The sequence below is a fragment of the Schistocerca cancellata genome, chromosome 7 (assembly GCF_023864275.1).
Source record: "Schistocerca cancellata isolate TAMUIC-IGC-003103 chromosome 7, iqSchCanc2.1, whole genome shotgun sequence".
Lineage (NCBI taxonomy): Eukaryota > Metazoa > Arthropoda > Insecta > Orthoptera > Acrididae > Schistocerca > Schistocerca cancellata.
This window is the reverse complement of record NC_064632.1, coordinates 284,960,145-284,978,040: the sequence shown is the minus strand read 5'-3', so window position 1 is coordinate 284,978,040 and position 17,896 is coordinate 284,960,145. Positions and strand designations below refer to the sequence as shown.

General features: G+C 38.4%; 1 protein-coding gene across 1 annotated transcript in view; it reads left to right on the top strand.

Annotated features, from left to right (window-relative positions):
* LOC126092155 (ornithine decarboxylase 1-like) overlaps window positions 1-17,896 on the top strand; it is a 162,132-nt gene that overhangs the window by 104,643 nt on the left and 39,593 nt on the right. Inside the window, exon 7 of the mRNA XM_049907624.1 lies at window positions 44-295. Coding sequence (XP_049763581.1) covers window positions 44-295 — 252 coding nt within the window. The remainder of the gene's footprint in view (window positions 1-43; window positions 296-17,896) is intronic.

The following is a 17,896-nucleotide window of genomic DNA, read 5'->3' as shown; positions in this document are numbered from 1 at the left end:
TACAATGTTATACAATATGTCATTTTTCCCTCCAATTTTACAGATAGCAGAGGTGGTGAATAATGCTCTGGAAGAATTCTTTCCTGACTGTGGGACACATGTTATAGCAGAACCTGGACGTTTTTATGTTGCTTCTGCGTACACACTTGCTGCAAATGTCCACTCCAAAAGGGAGCTTAGGAATGAGAAGGATGGATCCATAACATCTGTCATGTACTACATAAATGATGGAGTGTATGGCACATTTAACTTCATATTGTATGAACCTGCTGAAGTGAGACCAATTCCTCTTAAAGTAAGTCTGGTGCAGTTGTTACACAATTTTCCTCACTGGTATTCTCAAAAATGGGTAAATCACATACGAAATTTTCCTGTACTGTTCCTGCAAAATAATAAAATGTATTAAAATGTAATAAAAGAAACTGTAATTGGCAGCATGAACTCTGCACTGTGCTGGAGTTGTCCAATGAACTTAGTAGATGAGGCAATGCCATGAGGAATGGATATGCAGATTTGCTGATGTCTGAGTCGCATTCACATCAACCGCTTTTTTTTTCAGTTGAAACATCAAATTGTATGCAATTTACACCTCTATAATATGGTACCTTGTTATTTCTTTCCCCATTACCTTTATTTAAACATTTACACATAACATGAACGTCTTACAAACATAAATGACTACTTTGTTTTGTCCATGACACAAATAAACTGCACAGAAAATAATTTTGGATACAGTAACATCGTCTGCATCCAATGAGGTACAAAACATACAATAGATGGCACATTATGTTATGCACAGTAATTCCATTATGTATCTTTGATATTCAGGCTTTACAGAGATGGTACAAACATGTACAAGCAATATTACTTTAGAGAAGATGTTCAAAGTGACCAACTTGTATTTCCAAACACTTTTCCACTCATGGATCATAATTTGCTGGACCATATGCAACACACTTGCAGCCATCATTCTTGAAGGGGCATCCATGCGAGCTATTAGGTTGTGTACATCCATGTGTGGTGTACTATAAACTTGTTCCTTTAGATGACACCACTAATAAAAGTTATGTGGATTAAGGCACAGGAAGTGTGGAAGACAGAACAATGGACCTCCACAACTAATCCCTTCTGCTGGAAATGACTCATTTAAACTGTTGCACACATTCATTCCAAAGAGTAGAGGTGCATTATCATGTTGAAACCATGGCTATCACCAAACACCATGTTGAACATTTTGTAGTGTGTCAGGCAATGTATTGCAAAGAAACATATGATACAATGGTGCATCCAACTTGTTCAGCAACAGTTAAGGGCCCAAAAGCATTCCTCCCATGATTCCAGTTCACAGGTTTATGCCAAAGTATGCCAGGAGCCACATTTATGTGTGACATGTGGTTTGTGTTCCAACCAACAATGGCTGTACATGAAATGTATTTGCAGAGTGAAAATAGACAACCATCAGCTGCATAATGAAATGACAACAGTGAAAATTTGTGCTGGACTGGGGCTTGAACCCAGATTTTATGCATATGGCCAGCAGTCACCTAACCATTAGGCTATCAGAGCATGACTCACTGCCTGAACCGAACTCCCATATGTAGTCGACCATATGTATAATAATGGTAGTTATGGAAGTTGAAAATACCTTAAAAGTAAAACTAGATTTGTCAGTCACATTATTTATAAAATATTCATTATCTTCCACTTGGTGCAAAAACCGTTCACAAATCTGTACTCATAAAATGCAGCTTTCTGGCCACTGGTGTTGAATTAATGTGCAATTTTCAATGCGATAGGGTCTGCAGCTGTGATGAATTTTTTGAATGATTTCTTGAAGCCTTCAGGTGCTATTTTCTTTATTTCCTGTACAATTGCACAGTTTCAGCCTTAGGCAATTTTCTACATCTACATCTCAATCTACATCCGCAAGCCACCTGACGGTGTGTGGCAGAGAGTACCTTGAGTATCTCTATCGGTTCTCCCTTCTATTCCAGTCTTGTATTGTTCATGGAAAGAAAGATTGTTGGTATGCCTCTTTGTGGGCTCTAATCTCTCTGGTTTTATCCTCATGGTCTCTTTGTGAGAAATACGTAGGAGGAAGCAATATACTGCTTGACTCTTTGGAGAAGGTATGTTCTCGAAACTTCAACAAACGCCTGTACTGAGCTATTGAGCATCTCTCTTGCAGAGTCTTCCACTGGAGTTTATCTATCATCTATGTAACGCTTTTGTAATTACTAAATGATCATGTAATGAAGTGTACTGCTCTCGATTGGATCTTCTCTATCTCTTCTATCAACCCTATCTGGTACGGATCCAACACCGGTGAGCAGTATTCAAACAGTGGGTTAACAAGTGTACTATAACCTACTTCCTTTGCTTTCGGACTGCATTTCCTTGGGATTCTTCCAATGAATCTCAGTCTGGAATCTGCTTTACTGACAATTAATTTTATATGGTCATTCCATTTTAAATCATTCCTAATGCCTACTCCCAGATAATTTATGAAATTAACTGCTTCCAGTTGCTGACCTGCTATGTTGTAGCTAAATGATAAAGGATCTTTCTTTCTATGTATTTTCAGTACATTACACTTGTCTACATTCAGATTCAGTTGCCATTCCCTGCACCATGCATCAGTTCGTTGCAGATCCTCCTGCATTTAAGTACAATTTTCCATTGTTACAACCTCTTGATATACTACAGCATCATCCACAGAAACCCTCAGTGAACTTCCAATGTTATCCACAAGGTCATTTATAGCAATGGTCCTACAACACTCCCCTGTGGCACACCTGAAATAACTCATACTTCGGAAGACTTCTCTCCATTGAGAATGATTCCTACAGAGTAGATTTCTAGTCTCCAGAAAAGTCATTATACTCGAACATAATACGTGTTCCAAAATTTTACAACTGATCGACGTTAGAGATATAGGTCTATAGTTATGCTCATCTGTTCTACGCCCTTCTTGAAAATGGGGGTGACCTGTGCCCTTTTCCAATCTTTTGGAATTCTATGCTCTTCTAGAGACCTATGGTACACTGCTGCCAGAAGGGGGGCAAATTCCTTTACATACTCTGTGTAAAATCAAACTGGTATCCCATCAGGTCCAGCGGCCTTTCCTCTTTTGAATGATTTTAATTGTTTTTCTATCCCTTTGTCATCTATCTTGATATCTACCATTTTGTCATCTGTGTGACAAACTGTAGAAGGAACTACAGTGCAGTCTTCCTCTGAGAAATAGCTTTGGAAAAAGACATTTAGTATTTTGGCCTTTAGTCTATCATCCTATGTTTCAGTACCATTTTGGTCATGGAGTGTCTAGACATTTTGTTTTGACCCACCTACCGCTTTGATATAAGACCAAAATTTCTTAGGATTTTCTGCCAAGTCAGTATACAGAACTTTGCTTTCAAATTTGTTGAATGTGGCTCTTTTCTATCTCTTATGATCTTGCTTGGCACATACTCATCTAATGCATATTCTATGATGGTTTTGAACTTTGTCCACTGATCCTCAACACTATCTGTACTTGAGATAAAACTTTTGTGTTGAGCCGTCAAGTACTCTGAAATCTGCTTTTTGTCACTTTTGCTAAACAGAAAAATCTTCCTACCTTTTTTAATACTTCTATTTATGGCTGAAATCACTGATGCTGTAACTGCTTTATGATCGCTGATTCACTGTTCTGCATTAACTGTTTCAAATAGTTCGGGTCTGTTTGTCACCAGAAGGTGTAATATGTTATGGCCACGAGTTGGTCTTTGTTTAACTGCTCAAGGTAGTTTCCAGATAATGCACTTTAAAAAATTTCACTGGATTCTTTGTCCCTGCCACCCATTATAAATGTTTGAGTTTCCCAGTCTATATCTGGTAAATTGAAATCTCCACCCAAAACTATAACATGGTCAGAAAATCGACTCAAAATATTTTTCCAAATTTTCCTTCAGGTGTTCTGTCACAACAGCTTCTGAACCAAGGGGCCTATAGAGACATCCAATTACCATGTTTGAGCCTGCTTTAATCATAACCTTCACCCAAATTATTTCACATTTTGGAACTCCATCAATTTCCTTTGATACTATTGCACTTTTTATCACTATAAACACACATCCCCCTTCACTGTCTAGTCTGTCTCTGTGGTATACATTCCAATCTGAGTTTAGAATTTCATTATTGTTTACATCTGGTTTCAGCCAAATTTCCATCCCTAGTACTATATGGGCACTGTGACAGTTTATTTTCAAGTATTTTATGGGTGATTTTTTGCTAACAGATTATATCGTATATGTCATTGCTCCTGTAACATCATGTTATGCTCATAAATTGGTTCGAGGTGGTCATGCTATTTTAGGAGCATGTAACTCTCGAGACGTTGTTGCAAAGCTATCATCCATAAAATACTGAAAATGATCTAAGGCTGAAATTGTACAATTGTACAGGAAATAAAGAAAATGGCAGCTGAAGACTTCAAGAAATCATTCAAATAATGTGCAATTATACAGATGCAGTTCTGTATCATGCAACACTTCAACAACCAGTCTTTGAGATATCTGTAACTGCCTTGCAATATCATATGTACTTCAGTGGCGTGACTGGTGAATGATGTCTGTCCATTACTTGTGGACAAAGATTACTGAGTTCCCAAAGGTGTTGCTCCAGGTGATGAAAAACATTCTTATCAGGACTGTGCCTTTGAGGGTACCGTGCAGCATACACACAAGCAGCAGTAGCAGCAGCTTTGTTGTTGGATGTACCTAGCAGCAAAAGAGTACTGACATACTCATCATTTGTGTACTCCATCAGAAAGTCAACCTACATGAACTTGAGAGGACCAGTTATAGTTGTCCACTGCATGGTTAATAGACATATGTTTGCAGTTTAATGGATCCTGCTATCATGTGATGAGACGTTTCTGAACTGGGTGTAGTTACCCTAAAGCAACTTAATATGCTGTTGAGAGGTAGGGCTGCGCCAGAAAGCAAGAAATTAGAGTTCACAGTTGAAAACATGTATAAACTTTTATTTAAATAAAACTCAACAAGCTTGTGACATCAGTAAAATAGCTTTTAAAAACAAGAAATTAAACAACTTGTGAAATATTAATGAGGAAATGAGATTAGCAGTTGACATCAACAAAAGATGTTTAAACAATTATGAAAAAAAGCAATTTATCAAGCATTAGCAGGTATCTAAAGTGAGCCAAGCTGCATATTAATAATGACACCTCACTATTTACAAAAATTTTCAAATGGCTTTTAAATATAAAACCTCAAATGACTGCAGCAGATTTGGTAACACACTATCAATGCATCATGTCTATTGGTGACATAAGTTCAGGACCAAGAGAACATATACAGATACAATTCAGCCTGACAACAGGTGGGATAACTCGACAGACAGGATGGGCGTTGTGAATTTGCCACCCTCAGGTGTGCTGCTGGATGGGGCAGGTCCTGTACAACATTAACTACAACAGACTAAGAACTAACTTTAGTAAACTATTAACAGTGCACTGGTTTACACAGGGCAGGACATATTTCATTATATTACCATTTAAAAGCCAAACATAAATAAATAAAAAACAAACATCTGATCAATCAGCGAATATGGTGACAAGCAACAAATCACTTAAAAACTGGGTAGCACTCTTATTACAGGAACGAGAAAACCAATAAAGCTTACTTGCCCCCATAGCTAATTGGCAAACAGTTACTTGTACTAATTATGCAGTGTAAACAGTCATTAAACACTATTTTTAAATGGAAGAAGATTCAAACTCAATGACTTCTAACGTGTTTTGCAGTACGACACTGGCTAAGCAATGAAAGCTTGATTTACCAGGTTGTCTGAAAAAACTAGAGTGGAAATGTGCATTCTTATTTTAGCAGAATTTATCATATAAAATCTGAAGGCTGGTCAACTAACAACCCCACCAAAATGTTTTACAAATACTTAACTAAAATTATTTCAGTGAAAATGCACTAGAAATATGACCAATTTAAACAGATATTTCTGATTAACATAACTCCACAAGCTCTGTAACACAGACCATACAACTTCCACACATTTCACAAACAGTTGCAACTAACATCTGTAATGAAGCAGACTTGCTTCCATTAATGTAAACTTCAGTTCTTTCAGACTGAACCCCTACAAACAGCAAACACAACAGACCTTCCAGGAAGGAGAAGCTAGTTGCCGCACTGTAGCTTTAGCAAAACAAGGTGGAGAAGCCACACAAACAGTCTCACCAAAATATTTGATGAATCAGTAGTGAAGTGGCACACAAAATCTCAACATGCTCAGCACAGGAAAATTTTCAGAGTCCCATTGCCACCACAGCCAATCCAAAACTCCATCTTCACAGGATGAGGTCTGTGCTCCGCAAAAGCTGTTTACCATTGGCTAAAGACACTGGAAGTAAGCTAGCCTCATGCCCCACAAGTGCTCCTTCCAATTCAGCCCCCAAATTCTAACTGACCTCCTTCGTGCCAGCCAAAGCTCTTTGCATGGAGAACCACCAAATATTGTGCATCGCTACTGTGGTCTAGTGATTTGCTGATCAATGCACACTGACATGGCATAGTTATAATGTTAAAAAAACAGGTGTTCTCCAATGTTTCATAATGTGGCTCTATAGGAAAATGGTGTGTATGACCTTTCAGTGGCTTATTTGTCTATTGTTATTATGTTTCTACATTTACTACACACAGTGATGGGCAAAACTTAAGAATGGGTGTAGCTTTTGCATGATATGTTAACTTCAAAATGGCATACCTTGTTGAAACTTGAACCATATATAGAAAGTACTTCTACAGTACAGTGTGTGAGGTCCCTGAAACAAATATTCAAAAAGATGAACACAGTTAACACTTTTATTCAATGACAATTATTAATTGAAGGCACTGCTGTTGATGATAGTCAACTGGACTTTACAAAAGGTGGGACATGGTTCTTAATAGGTTGTGTGATCATCACAGATGCCATGCATGGTCTGCATAGTGCTCCCTTGTTGGCCACAAGGTTGGCAAGGAATTCTTATGGTAAGGTGTTCCATCCATCCACCAGCACGGCTGACAACTATGGGATGGTCGTTGTGTAATGTAACCATATTTACCTTCACTAGTATGCCTCTGTCTAACTGTGCCCCCATTTAATCTGACTGAAAAGTGATTGTCAAAAGTAGGCTATTTCAAATGATGTCTACACCAGGTTTGCAGTTTAAACACTTTAATTGCACTTTGATGTTGAATAACCCACTGTTTATGGCCAGATCATGTCTTATCTATCATAATTTATGGACAGGTAAATGGCTAGCCACGAACTGCATTTGGTTGATGCTCTATAGCATGATTGTCTGAGTGCAGTAACCTAACACTAAAGTGACACAAAAGTTTACATTTGGCAAAAATATAAGTAACACTGTCACTGATTAAAGTTCTTTAATGACTGTCTCAGAAATCTGACAATCAAATCAACCCAAAAATTATGTGCACAATAAGTGTCTTTTGGAAATAACACACTTCACAGTCTGAGCCTGCTGTCACAGTAAACATTATCAAAGATTAACACAGTTCATTAAATTAATTACTAGTCCATCATTACAAAAATGATCATCAAAAGAAGAAATGCCAAAGTGTATGTGGTACTTTTCCTCATTTTGGTGGATGTAGATGTTATTCCTTTTACAACTCTCTTCGGTCTGACTAAAATGACTTCTGAGCAACTTCTTTTATAAGTTTGCAATAATTAGAACTACATTTTGTATTGCTGCGCTCACTGGCTTTTTACAAATTGCAATTAAAGATTTACATTTCTGATTAACTGAACAGTACAGGGAGATTCTTCTGAATTAGAACTTTAAGATACAACAATAATTGCTACTGAATTATACTGTCTAGTTTGCCAAAATATGGCAGTCTATTTCAGTAACAATGTTTTAACTATGAATGCTTATTATTATGAAACTAATTGAGGGCAGAGTTTGTGAATACAGTTTCAACAGTAGCTGCACAAATGTAACCATCCTTTATAACACTTTTTTATCTACTTGATCAAGCAGTTAGCAATTAGGTTTATGTTCACATATGAACAATGATAACAAAGTTTGAAATTACTCCTATTTTGTAATAAGCACATTTTTTTTTTGATAAACTAGTCACACCAATGGACTATAATTAACCAAATATAATGGATAATAAAGTTAAGTTGGATAAGCCCTCAGTTAATATTGAAGATTTTTGAACTGTACTCATATCATATAACTGATTGTATCAATGACATTTGCAAAAAATTAAAAATACTGTGGTGGGGGGAGGGGGCAGGGAGAAGAAAAGGGGAATAGGTAGACCAGTCCAACTGCACAATATCCTCTTGTTCCAGGAGATCCTTCACCAGCACTGTCCGATGAGGCTGTGCATTGCCATCCATAAAAAATGAAGTCAAGACTAAATGTACATGTGGAAAAAAAGAATAGTGTCACAATACTGTTGACTGCCAATTGTATTGTGCTGAAGATTTGGAGGTCAATACTCCAATCCTATGCAACACTATGCCTTCCCACAGTATAACACCTGGACCACCACAACCATCATGTTCGACAATGTCCCTGGGTCTTCTCACTTCTCGCCATACGAGGTTACATAATGCACCAAGCAACACTGTCAGACATGATTGTTTTGGTAGTCCAGGTATTATAGTGTGGGGAGACATAATCTTGCATGAATGTACTGATCTCAAATCTTTGAACACAGTACACTCACTGGTCAATGTTACTGTAAAACTGTACTATTTCCACATGTGCTTCTTTACATCAGTGTATCTGGTGCTGACTTCATTTTTATGTATGACAGTGCATGACCACATTGAACAGTGCTGGTTGAAGAGCTCTTGGAACGAGAGGATGTTTGGTGAATGGACCAATGTACTCATTCTCCTGATGTAAATCCCATCAAGTACCTGTGGGATGCATTGGGGAGATTTACAGCAGTATGTTCACATGCAACAACAACCATCTAGCAGTTGTCAACTGCACTGGTGGAGGAATGAAACATCCTACCATAAGAACTTCTTGCAACCTTGTGGCCAGCAGGGGGGCACATTGCAGGCAATGAGTATCCATCTGTCTTAATCACACATCCTATTAAGAACCATGTCCTGCCTTTTGTAATATTTAGGAGCCATCTTAACTCATAGTGACTTCAGTGTAATGCTTATCTTTTAATAAAAGTGACATTTCTGTTTGTCTAACTGTGCAGTTCTTTCAGTTACCTTCTGTACTATGCTGTAGCAGTTCTTTCTATGTATGGTCCAAGTTTCATCAAGCTATATCACTTGTCAGCAAAACATGCGAAAGTTACTTTCATCCTTAAGTTTTACACACCAGTGTACTAGGAACATAAATCATATTCTTCTTTATAAAATATATTTGATTGTGTGGCTAATGGTTTGATGTACTATATGGGTTATAACTGGAACAGCCATTTCTAGTTGATGCCATTATTACAGCAGACACACACTGTTTCTTAAGTGGTATTGTTTAATGTAGTGTAATTAGTACACATGCCGTACAAAGTTGTGTTCTTTGTTTTGCTGCTGCTGCAGTTGTTGTTGTTGTTGTTCTTGATGATGAAGAGAAATTAAAGGGAAAGTAGCCAACTCCTTGTAAACAACACCCAACTTTACTGTTCTTGACCAGCAGACATATTACCATCAAGAGCAATACAAGCCTTCATTTTGTAAGATGATCAAAGAGAATAGGTTTAAAAGATTGATGGCCTAGTTCCACCAGTCATACAGGCTAACATTTTCTTTGGCAGTGGACAACAGACAATGATGACTGACATTCAGATGATTCATGTGAAAAGGTTTCCAACATGATTATGGCTGGATGATGGAAATAAAGACTTTCAATCCTGAATGTTAGTTGGAGCTAGATGCATGGGACATGCAATTTTAGAAGTCCTTAGGAAATTCAATATTCCAAGATCCACAGTGTCAAGAATGTGCCGAGAGTAAAGAGTGTGTCAAGAAAACCAAAATTTCAGGTGTTACCTCTCACAATGGTCAATGCAGTGGCTGATAGCCTTCATGTAATGACCAATAGCAGCAGTGTTTGCGTAAATTTGTCACTGCTAACAGACAAGCAACACTTCATGAAACAACCACAGAAATCAATGTGGGATGTACAACAAATGTATCCATTAGGATAGTGCAGTAAAATTTGGAGTTATTGGGCTATGGCAGAAGACAATGGATGCAAATGCCTTTGCTAACAGAATGTCATTGCCTGCAGCAACTCTCCAGGGCTCATGACCATATCAGTTGGACCATAGAGGAACTGTGTTGTTGTTAAATGAGTCCAATTTTCAGTTGGTGAGACCTGATGCTAGGGTTTGCATGTGGCACAAATGCCACGAAGCCATGGGCCCAGGTTGTTAAAAAGGCACTGTGGGAGCTGGTGGTGGCTCCAAAATGGTTTGGAATGTGTTTACGTGGAATGTATTAGGTCCTCTGATCCAACAGGACCAATCATTGACTGGAAATGGTTATGTTCAGCTACTTGGAAGCAATTTGCAGCACTTTGCAATGGAATTTTTAAGCATGACAATGCACCATGTCACCAGGTAACAATTGCTAGTGACTAGTTTGAAGAACATTTTGCACAACTCATGTGAGTGGTTTGGCCACTAAGATTGCCTGACATGAATCTCATTGAACATTTATGGGACATAACTGAGAGCAGTTCATGCACAAAATCCTGCACTGCAACACTTTTGCAATTATGGACAGCTATAGAGGCAGCATGGCTCAGTATTTCTGCAGGGAACTACCAACAACTTGTTGAGTCCATGCCATGTTGAGTTGCTGCACTATGCTGGGCAAAAGGAAGTCCAGCACAATATTAAGAGGTACCCCATGACTTTTGTCAACTCAGTGTATATTACACTTTATGCTGTTTCATTCATAGAGAGAGTATAAAAAGAATAACAGATCACAAGGAATCATATTTAGTCTGATCTTATTTTTAAAATCCTTATGGTTATATGCATAGTAGACAATAAGTCTCAGTTTATTCCTACGTTAATAACTGAAAATGATTTCTAAATGTTTTTAAAGTGTGTTTTTATGAGGTAATAATCCTTTTCCTTTGACTACCTGTTAATTTACATATCCTATTAGGATAATCTGAAATGGACCCCAACACACTCAGATATAATTAAAGACTGTTTTGGTGTTTTCCATTATCTTACCAATAACACTAATCAGTTGATACAAGCACACACTTTACTTACAGCTGGGCAGTGTGATCAGTTTTTTTTTATTCTTTAATATTAGATGACTCATGGATTTTCATTGATGGAGGGTAAAATAAGATGTCAGGGCCACAGCAGATTTGTTTAATTAACATCTTTATCCTGGCCCTTAGTCATAGTACAACAAGAACAGATTGATGGAGGTGACCTGTTGCTTATCTTGTGAAACAATAGATGTCTGGAACTGCTGACAGTACAAAGAGCGGTGCCGACTGTGGAATCACTAAACTGCCACTGTCAGCGATGTCTCCAGCTGCAACTGTGATGACAGTTTGGCAGTGCAGCTGACAATACTTTGAAGGGTGCCATGACCTCCCTCCAGTGAGCGGACAGCTCTCTGCTCTTGTGGCGGCTCTCTCATGAATTAGGGCAGGCTGGCAGCCTTTTGTCAAACAGTGGACCCCATCCTACATTTCAGGATGTTCCTGCAGGTGTCGCAGGCTTGTGGTGTAGGCTGTGATACCAAGATGGGAATATTTTAGTATATGAATGACTGACTACTTATACACTCCAGACTACGTTCATTTAGGGCTTCAGGCACGTATTGTGAACATTTTTATGGTGGCAAGTGAGGAAAGGCTTCCTGCTTCCACTAGCGTATTGCAGTATCAGCAGTTGCTATACCACGCCCAGCTCAATGCAATGTCCGTCAGCCATGTTTTACTTCACAACACATGAAACTCTTGCCTGCCTGCAGCTGGCACTGTTGCAACTCACTTCTGCTCTGGCGTACTTTTTGACCAAATACGATGGATACACTACATTGCCCTCATTTTTATCAAGACCCAGTCCCTCGTGTCAACCAAACTAGATTATCCTTTACATAAGAGTTTCTGCCGACCAGTCCTTCTGGCCCTGTTTCAGCTCTTAAGAATAATTCTAACAATTGGTTTCCTCAACCCTGTTACTTAATCTTACACATTTCTACAGAGCCCCTTGCCCTGTTCCTTAACTCAAACACTATGGAACTTATATCATTACTAGGCTTCTTGCACAATAATTTCTAGCTTCCTATTCCAACCTTACAAGCTAAAATGAATCAGTTATCCTTTATACTACATCTTTTTGTGTTCATCTTCCTTCTGTTGCTTTTAAGCTAGCAATATCCAATTCCAGTCCACTGGGACCTAAACAATGGCTGGGTATGAACTCAGTCTTGTGCTTCACCTTCTACGTACCAAAACAAGGACTACACTCAGCACCACAGTGGTTAGACAGTGTTGCCTCTTCCCAGTACTGATATTCCCAATATAAATTAACATGCTGCAATAATGTTTCCAGGGATCATTGTCCCTCCTACTAGTTCAGAAGTGTGTTTATAGACTACATCTGTTCCTGTCCTAGGGTTTGATTTAAGATGGTTAGATTTTATGCAGGTAGCATTACCATGTGCTCTTCTCGCTATTACAAACAAGGTGCAATATATTCAGGTGAGTTATCCCTGAAATATGGCAGGCAAATGGAAAGTAGGCTCCATTATATCACGCACAGGTCCACTTGATAACAAATCACTCACATTTAATTCTATCCTGTTTGCTGAAGCAAGCTTCCCCTGCTTGAAATAACTACCCAAAACTACAATCTTGTCAAAGGTAGAGAACAACCCAATGTGCTGAAAGTACAGTTCTGGCTGAATCACTTTTTTATTGCATTCTCTTAGGTCCTTTTGTCCTACTAGAAAGTTCACTGTGAAGGCATCCTGCCCCTCTCATATTACCATATTTGGACAGACTATGATTTCCTCTCAGTGACATTTTTGTAACTTTGCTTTATCCATTTCCACATATCTTCCCTTGTCTTTTGCAAATAATAATAGTTGCTGCATTTTTACTTTTACAAATTTCTGTGATATCCCTCACTTGACAAGACATGCATGAACTTTGTAGCACTCAAAATGTGCTTGTTTCCCTGTTACTGGTATAGATATGGAAATGTAAACTTTCACTCCATCAGTTCTCACCAATATTGTGGCTAACTTGAATTAAAATGTAAATTTTTGTCCTCAGGTTCTAAACCCAACCCCACCTCCAGTGGTACTTTCCGTAGACACTGTAAATACTGCTCTGGTGACAACAATTTTACCCATAACTGACCTCTTACAGCGTGCTATATAGCCTCTTGTAGTTATGTTACTTTCCCTCATGCTTCCCAGAGCCTAGCTTAAACAGACTACAACCATATTTGTCATTACTACATCCTCATCTAAGACTTCTACTTTGGTTAATAGTTCCCTGGTTTTCTGATTAACTGCCTCTTCTGTAACTCTGACATACTACATTACTTTCCCAGTCAGTTGTTGTAATAGTCATGTGTTATTCAATACATCCTTCCCTAAGTTTGCAGTCTGCAAAGTGTGCCAATCACTCGTGGCTTTGCTATCTTTTGCTCTCTGCTTAACCTCTTCTACTGTGCCATTCACCCTTCAAACGTCTTCCTCATCAGCAGTGTCAAATATTGTTTTCATAAGCTGGCCTCCAGTGTCAATCCAACTCCTCTCCCTTTGTGTATGTAGAATAACCCCTATTACCTTGGTCATCTCACTCCTTAATTTCTCATATGCTCCACGTACTCTCTCACTTACCCTGGTGCTTCCTTTGAGTGTTCCATACCTTTACATTCCCTGATGGAATTTGTCAAATGCTTCTTCCAATCTTCTCACCTTGTTACACATCCCCTATGCTTTGAATACCACCTGTATCACCAAGTGATGACTGATGATCACTATGTCTTCCTGTTTGGTGAACAGCACTCCCCCTTCCAGATGCTGGTTCTGTAATGCTTCCACTCTAATGAAAATAAGTAGTCCCACTATGAACTGCATTGTCTCACCCTCTCTGCACCTTGCCTATGGACAGGAATACCTATTACTTTCCTCCCCCTTAAATTCATTGCTGCTCCACAGCTGCTTATAATAATTACACTAAATCTATACCAAACCTAAAAAAATATTAAATGACTATCTCCTAAGCTTTAATGAATATGGGTTCCTTATTACTGTTTCATTCACAACCTCCTGTTTATCTTCCAGTACCTTTCTCCTCACTCTCCCTTTCCAGTTTTCATCACCTGTCCCTGGAATAAATTCTAGACTTGCTTAAAAAGGTTTCAACTGTCCTACATACACAGTTGTCATTCTCATTGACAGTTGAATCTGGACATAGTCTCTACCATTTGGTATGGCCTCTGACACTTTGCAAAAAACTTCATCTTTCCCTTTGGCATTTACAAAATTGATAGCATCGCCCTTTGACCAACCTTATACCATGGCATTCTCACTGTACAGCCCACTGATTCTTCTGGTTTCTCCAGTGCTCATGTGTTTGACCTCCTTACTCTATTCCTGATTTCCCTAATCACTCTGGCCAATTCAACAGACTCTCCAGTCTTCCATTTCTTCATTTTAAATATGTTGTGAATGTGTTGGCATTTATGACCATTTATTATTTCATATGTTGATAATCCTGTATTTGTATGCTGCTTTGAGTTGTAGTGGGATATTATGTACTTCACATAGACATCCCAGTTGGTGTTATGTGATGAAATATAGTATCCAAGCATTTTCCCAACTGTCCTATACATTCTTTCAGTCCTTACATTGGCTTGTGGATTGAGAGGATCCATCCTTAACTTCTTCACATTCAATAACTTACACAATTCCTCGAATAAATCTGACATGAAGTTTATTCCCTGGTCTGTTATTATTGTTTCGGGCACTCCAAACTTCAGCATCCAATTATTCACAAGTGCTTGTGACACAGTTGCCTCCTGCTAATTTGGCATCATGACCATTTCTACATTTCTTGAAAAATGATCTATGGTTGTGAGTACATTCTTATTCACTGCAGGTGTTTTAACAACCCCAGACATTCAAATGGTGATAATGCTTCAGGTAACCTCTACAATGGTACTCTTGTTCAACACAGATCCACTATTTGTGTGCACTGTATGAAATTCCACACATACTGATTTATGTCTGTTGTCCTATTCCTCCACCAATACCTTTCTGCTACTCTTCTACTGGTAGATCTACAACCTCTATGACCTGCTAATATGTGATCATGAGCTTCTTGTAGCATTTTATTCCTTAGCTTCGTTGGTACCACTACCCTCGGTCCCAACTTTGTTCCTCTGTGTAGCAACCCATCCTGCACACAAAACTGTGACTGCTTAAAATATGGCTTACATTCATCATCTGTTCTCTGAGCAGTTTGTCATTCCTTATGCTCATTATCCTCAATACGTAATTCTGCTACTTTTATACTTAAGCCATCCACATTTTCATGCTTGTTCCCTTGTTTATGTGTGATTTCAAAATCAAATGCACTTAGTCTTACTGTCCATCATGTCAGCCTGATAGAAGGCCCCTTTAACCCCAACAATCATTTTAATGACGTACGATCTGTTAGTACTCTAAACTTTTTACCATACAGATAACATTTGAAATAAGTGATTTCATAAATAAGGCTTAACATCTCTTTCTCCATTGTGGAATAATTTCTTTCTGCAGTATTTAGTTGTCTTGATGTGTAAGCTAATGGATGTTATATGCCTTCTACCTTTTGTGACAACACACAGCAAAGTGTATGGTTTGATGTAGCACAAGATAAAACAAATTATCTATTAAAATCCAGGAATACCAACATCAAACTTGATGTTAAAGCTTCTATGAGCTCCCCAGAAGCATGCTGGCACTCTTCTGACCACACAAATTTAGTATCCACTTTTTAAAAATTGTGTCAAGGTCTGGCAATATCTGCAAATCCTAGTACAGACCAGCAGTAATAGTTCATGACTCTTAGGAATGATTGCAACTCCTTTACACATTCTGGTACAGGAAATTCACTTATAGCTTTAATTAGTCTCAGTGCCTGTCTTAACCCCATCTTTACTTATTATAAGACCTAGGTATGCTACCTCTCCCATCACAAAATTATTTTCTTTGCTCATTGTTAACTTTACTGCTTTTAACCTAATAAATACTTCCATTAATCACTGCATATGCTGTTCCATATCACTCCCACAAACTATTATGTCATCAAAACCTATGAGTACTCTGTCCAACAGTCTCTGAAATGTTAAAAGTGCATTTTTAAATACAAATGGTATCCTTCAGAATTGGTAGTGTCCCCAGGATACCAAAAATGCTGTTTTGTGTTAATCCTTTAGTGCAACCTTTAGCTGGTGATAACTGCTCTTCAAATCCAGTTGAAAACTATTTGCACTGCCGTAAATGGTCCAAGATTTCTGTGATGTTTGGCTAAGGGTAGATGTCCATTATGGTTTTCACATTTAGATGTCTGTAATCACAACAAAACCTATACTTTCATGTTCAATCCATAATTTTTTTGACATGACAATGATTCCTACCCCCCATGCACTATTACTTTCTTCAATTATTCCATCTTTCAGCAGATGATCACTAAATTGCTTCAAAATTGGCTGTAAGTACTAGGTATTCTGTGTCGTCTGTGGTAGATTGGTGATTCATTTCTCATTGGTAGGCTGTGCTGTGTAATGTGCATAGCTGGTAAGGGCCATTTTGGAATAAATAAATTCTTAAATTTAAAAGTAAGTTTTCCATCTGTTCCCTATTGCTTCCCTCTAGGTGTCTCACCCTTCCTCATAATGCAGTTCCAATGGCATCTGGTCATTGTCCTTGGCTGATACACCCTGTATCTCATTCTTTTTCCTCCAGGATATCCATATTAGCAATTAACAAGCCCTTTGTTAATCCTATGTCCTCTACACTAAAATTATCTATAAAAACAGATACCTTCTTTTTACCCTTCTTTTCTTGTATACCTCTTTGAACTAAGCAATCTGCCTGATCTAATATTTCATTCTCTTCTAAGTGTTCCACCACACACAAAATTCATACTGGCAAACTAGACTCAACATTGACCCAAAGTAATATCTCATTATCCTTTGGTGTACAATCATGCAAATCAAGTCTTGGTGCAATTGGTTGTGGTTTAATCATTTCACCTTTTGTGACAGACTCCCCCATGACATTGCTACACTGGAAATGGCTCCACACGACTGAAACATTTTTCCATCAAGTTCCACCCTATGCTGCTGAAGATCAATTATGGCACAATGCTGATATAAGAAATTTAATCCTCAAATCATGTCATAGCCCTCAATCACATGTGGCACCATCTCTACATGTTGTTAAAATTGAATCTTATCCAGGAAAAAGTCTATGACTACTGATCCTAATGGTGTGACAACTTTATCCCCCACTCCATGCAGTCTGTGTTCTGGTGGGTCTCATTGCTTCCTTTTCACCAGATTACTACTGGAGAATGAAACTTGCACCCATATGCCCAATAATATCCTGCAGCCCTCTTATCCTACTAGTCCTTGTATTGCACAGTGCACCTCTGCATACGATTTCATAGCATCCAGTCTTACTGGGAATGACTGTAGGTGGATCTGGGGTTCCCGTTGGTATTTAACACCTTATTCTTTCCTGATCCTCTACTTCTAACGCTATTACTTCCTCTCACTTGATTCACATCACGCTAAAGCTGGTAACGGTCTGGTAACGGTGCCTCCATACATGTCTCATTCAC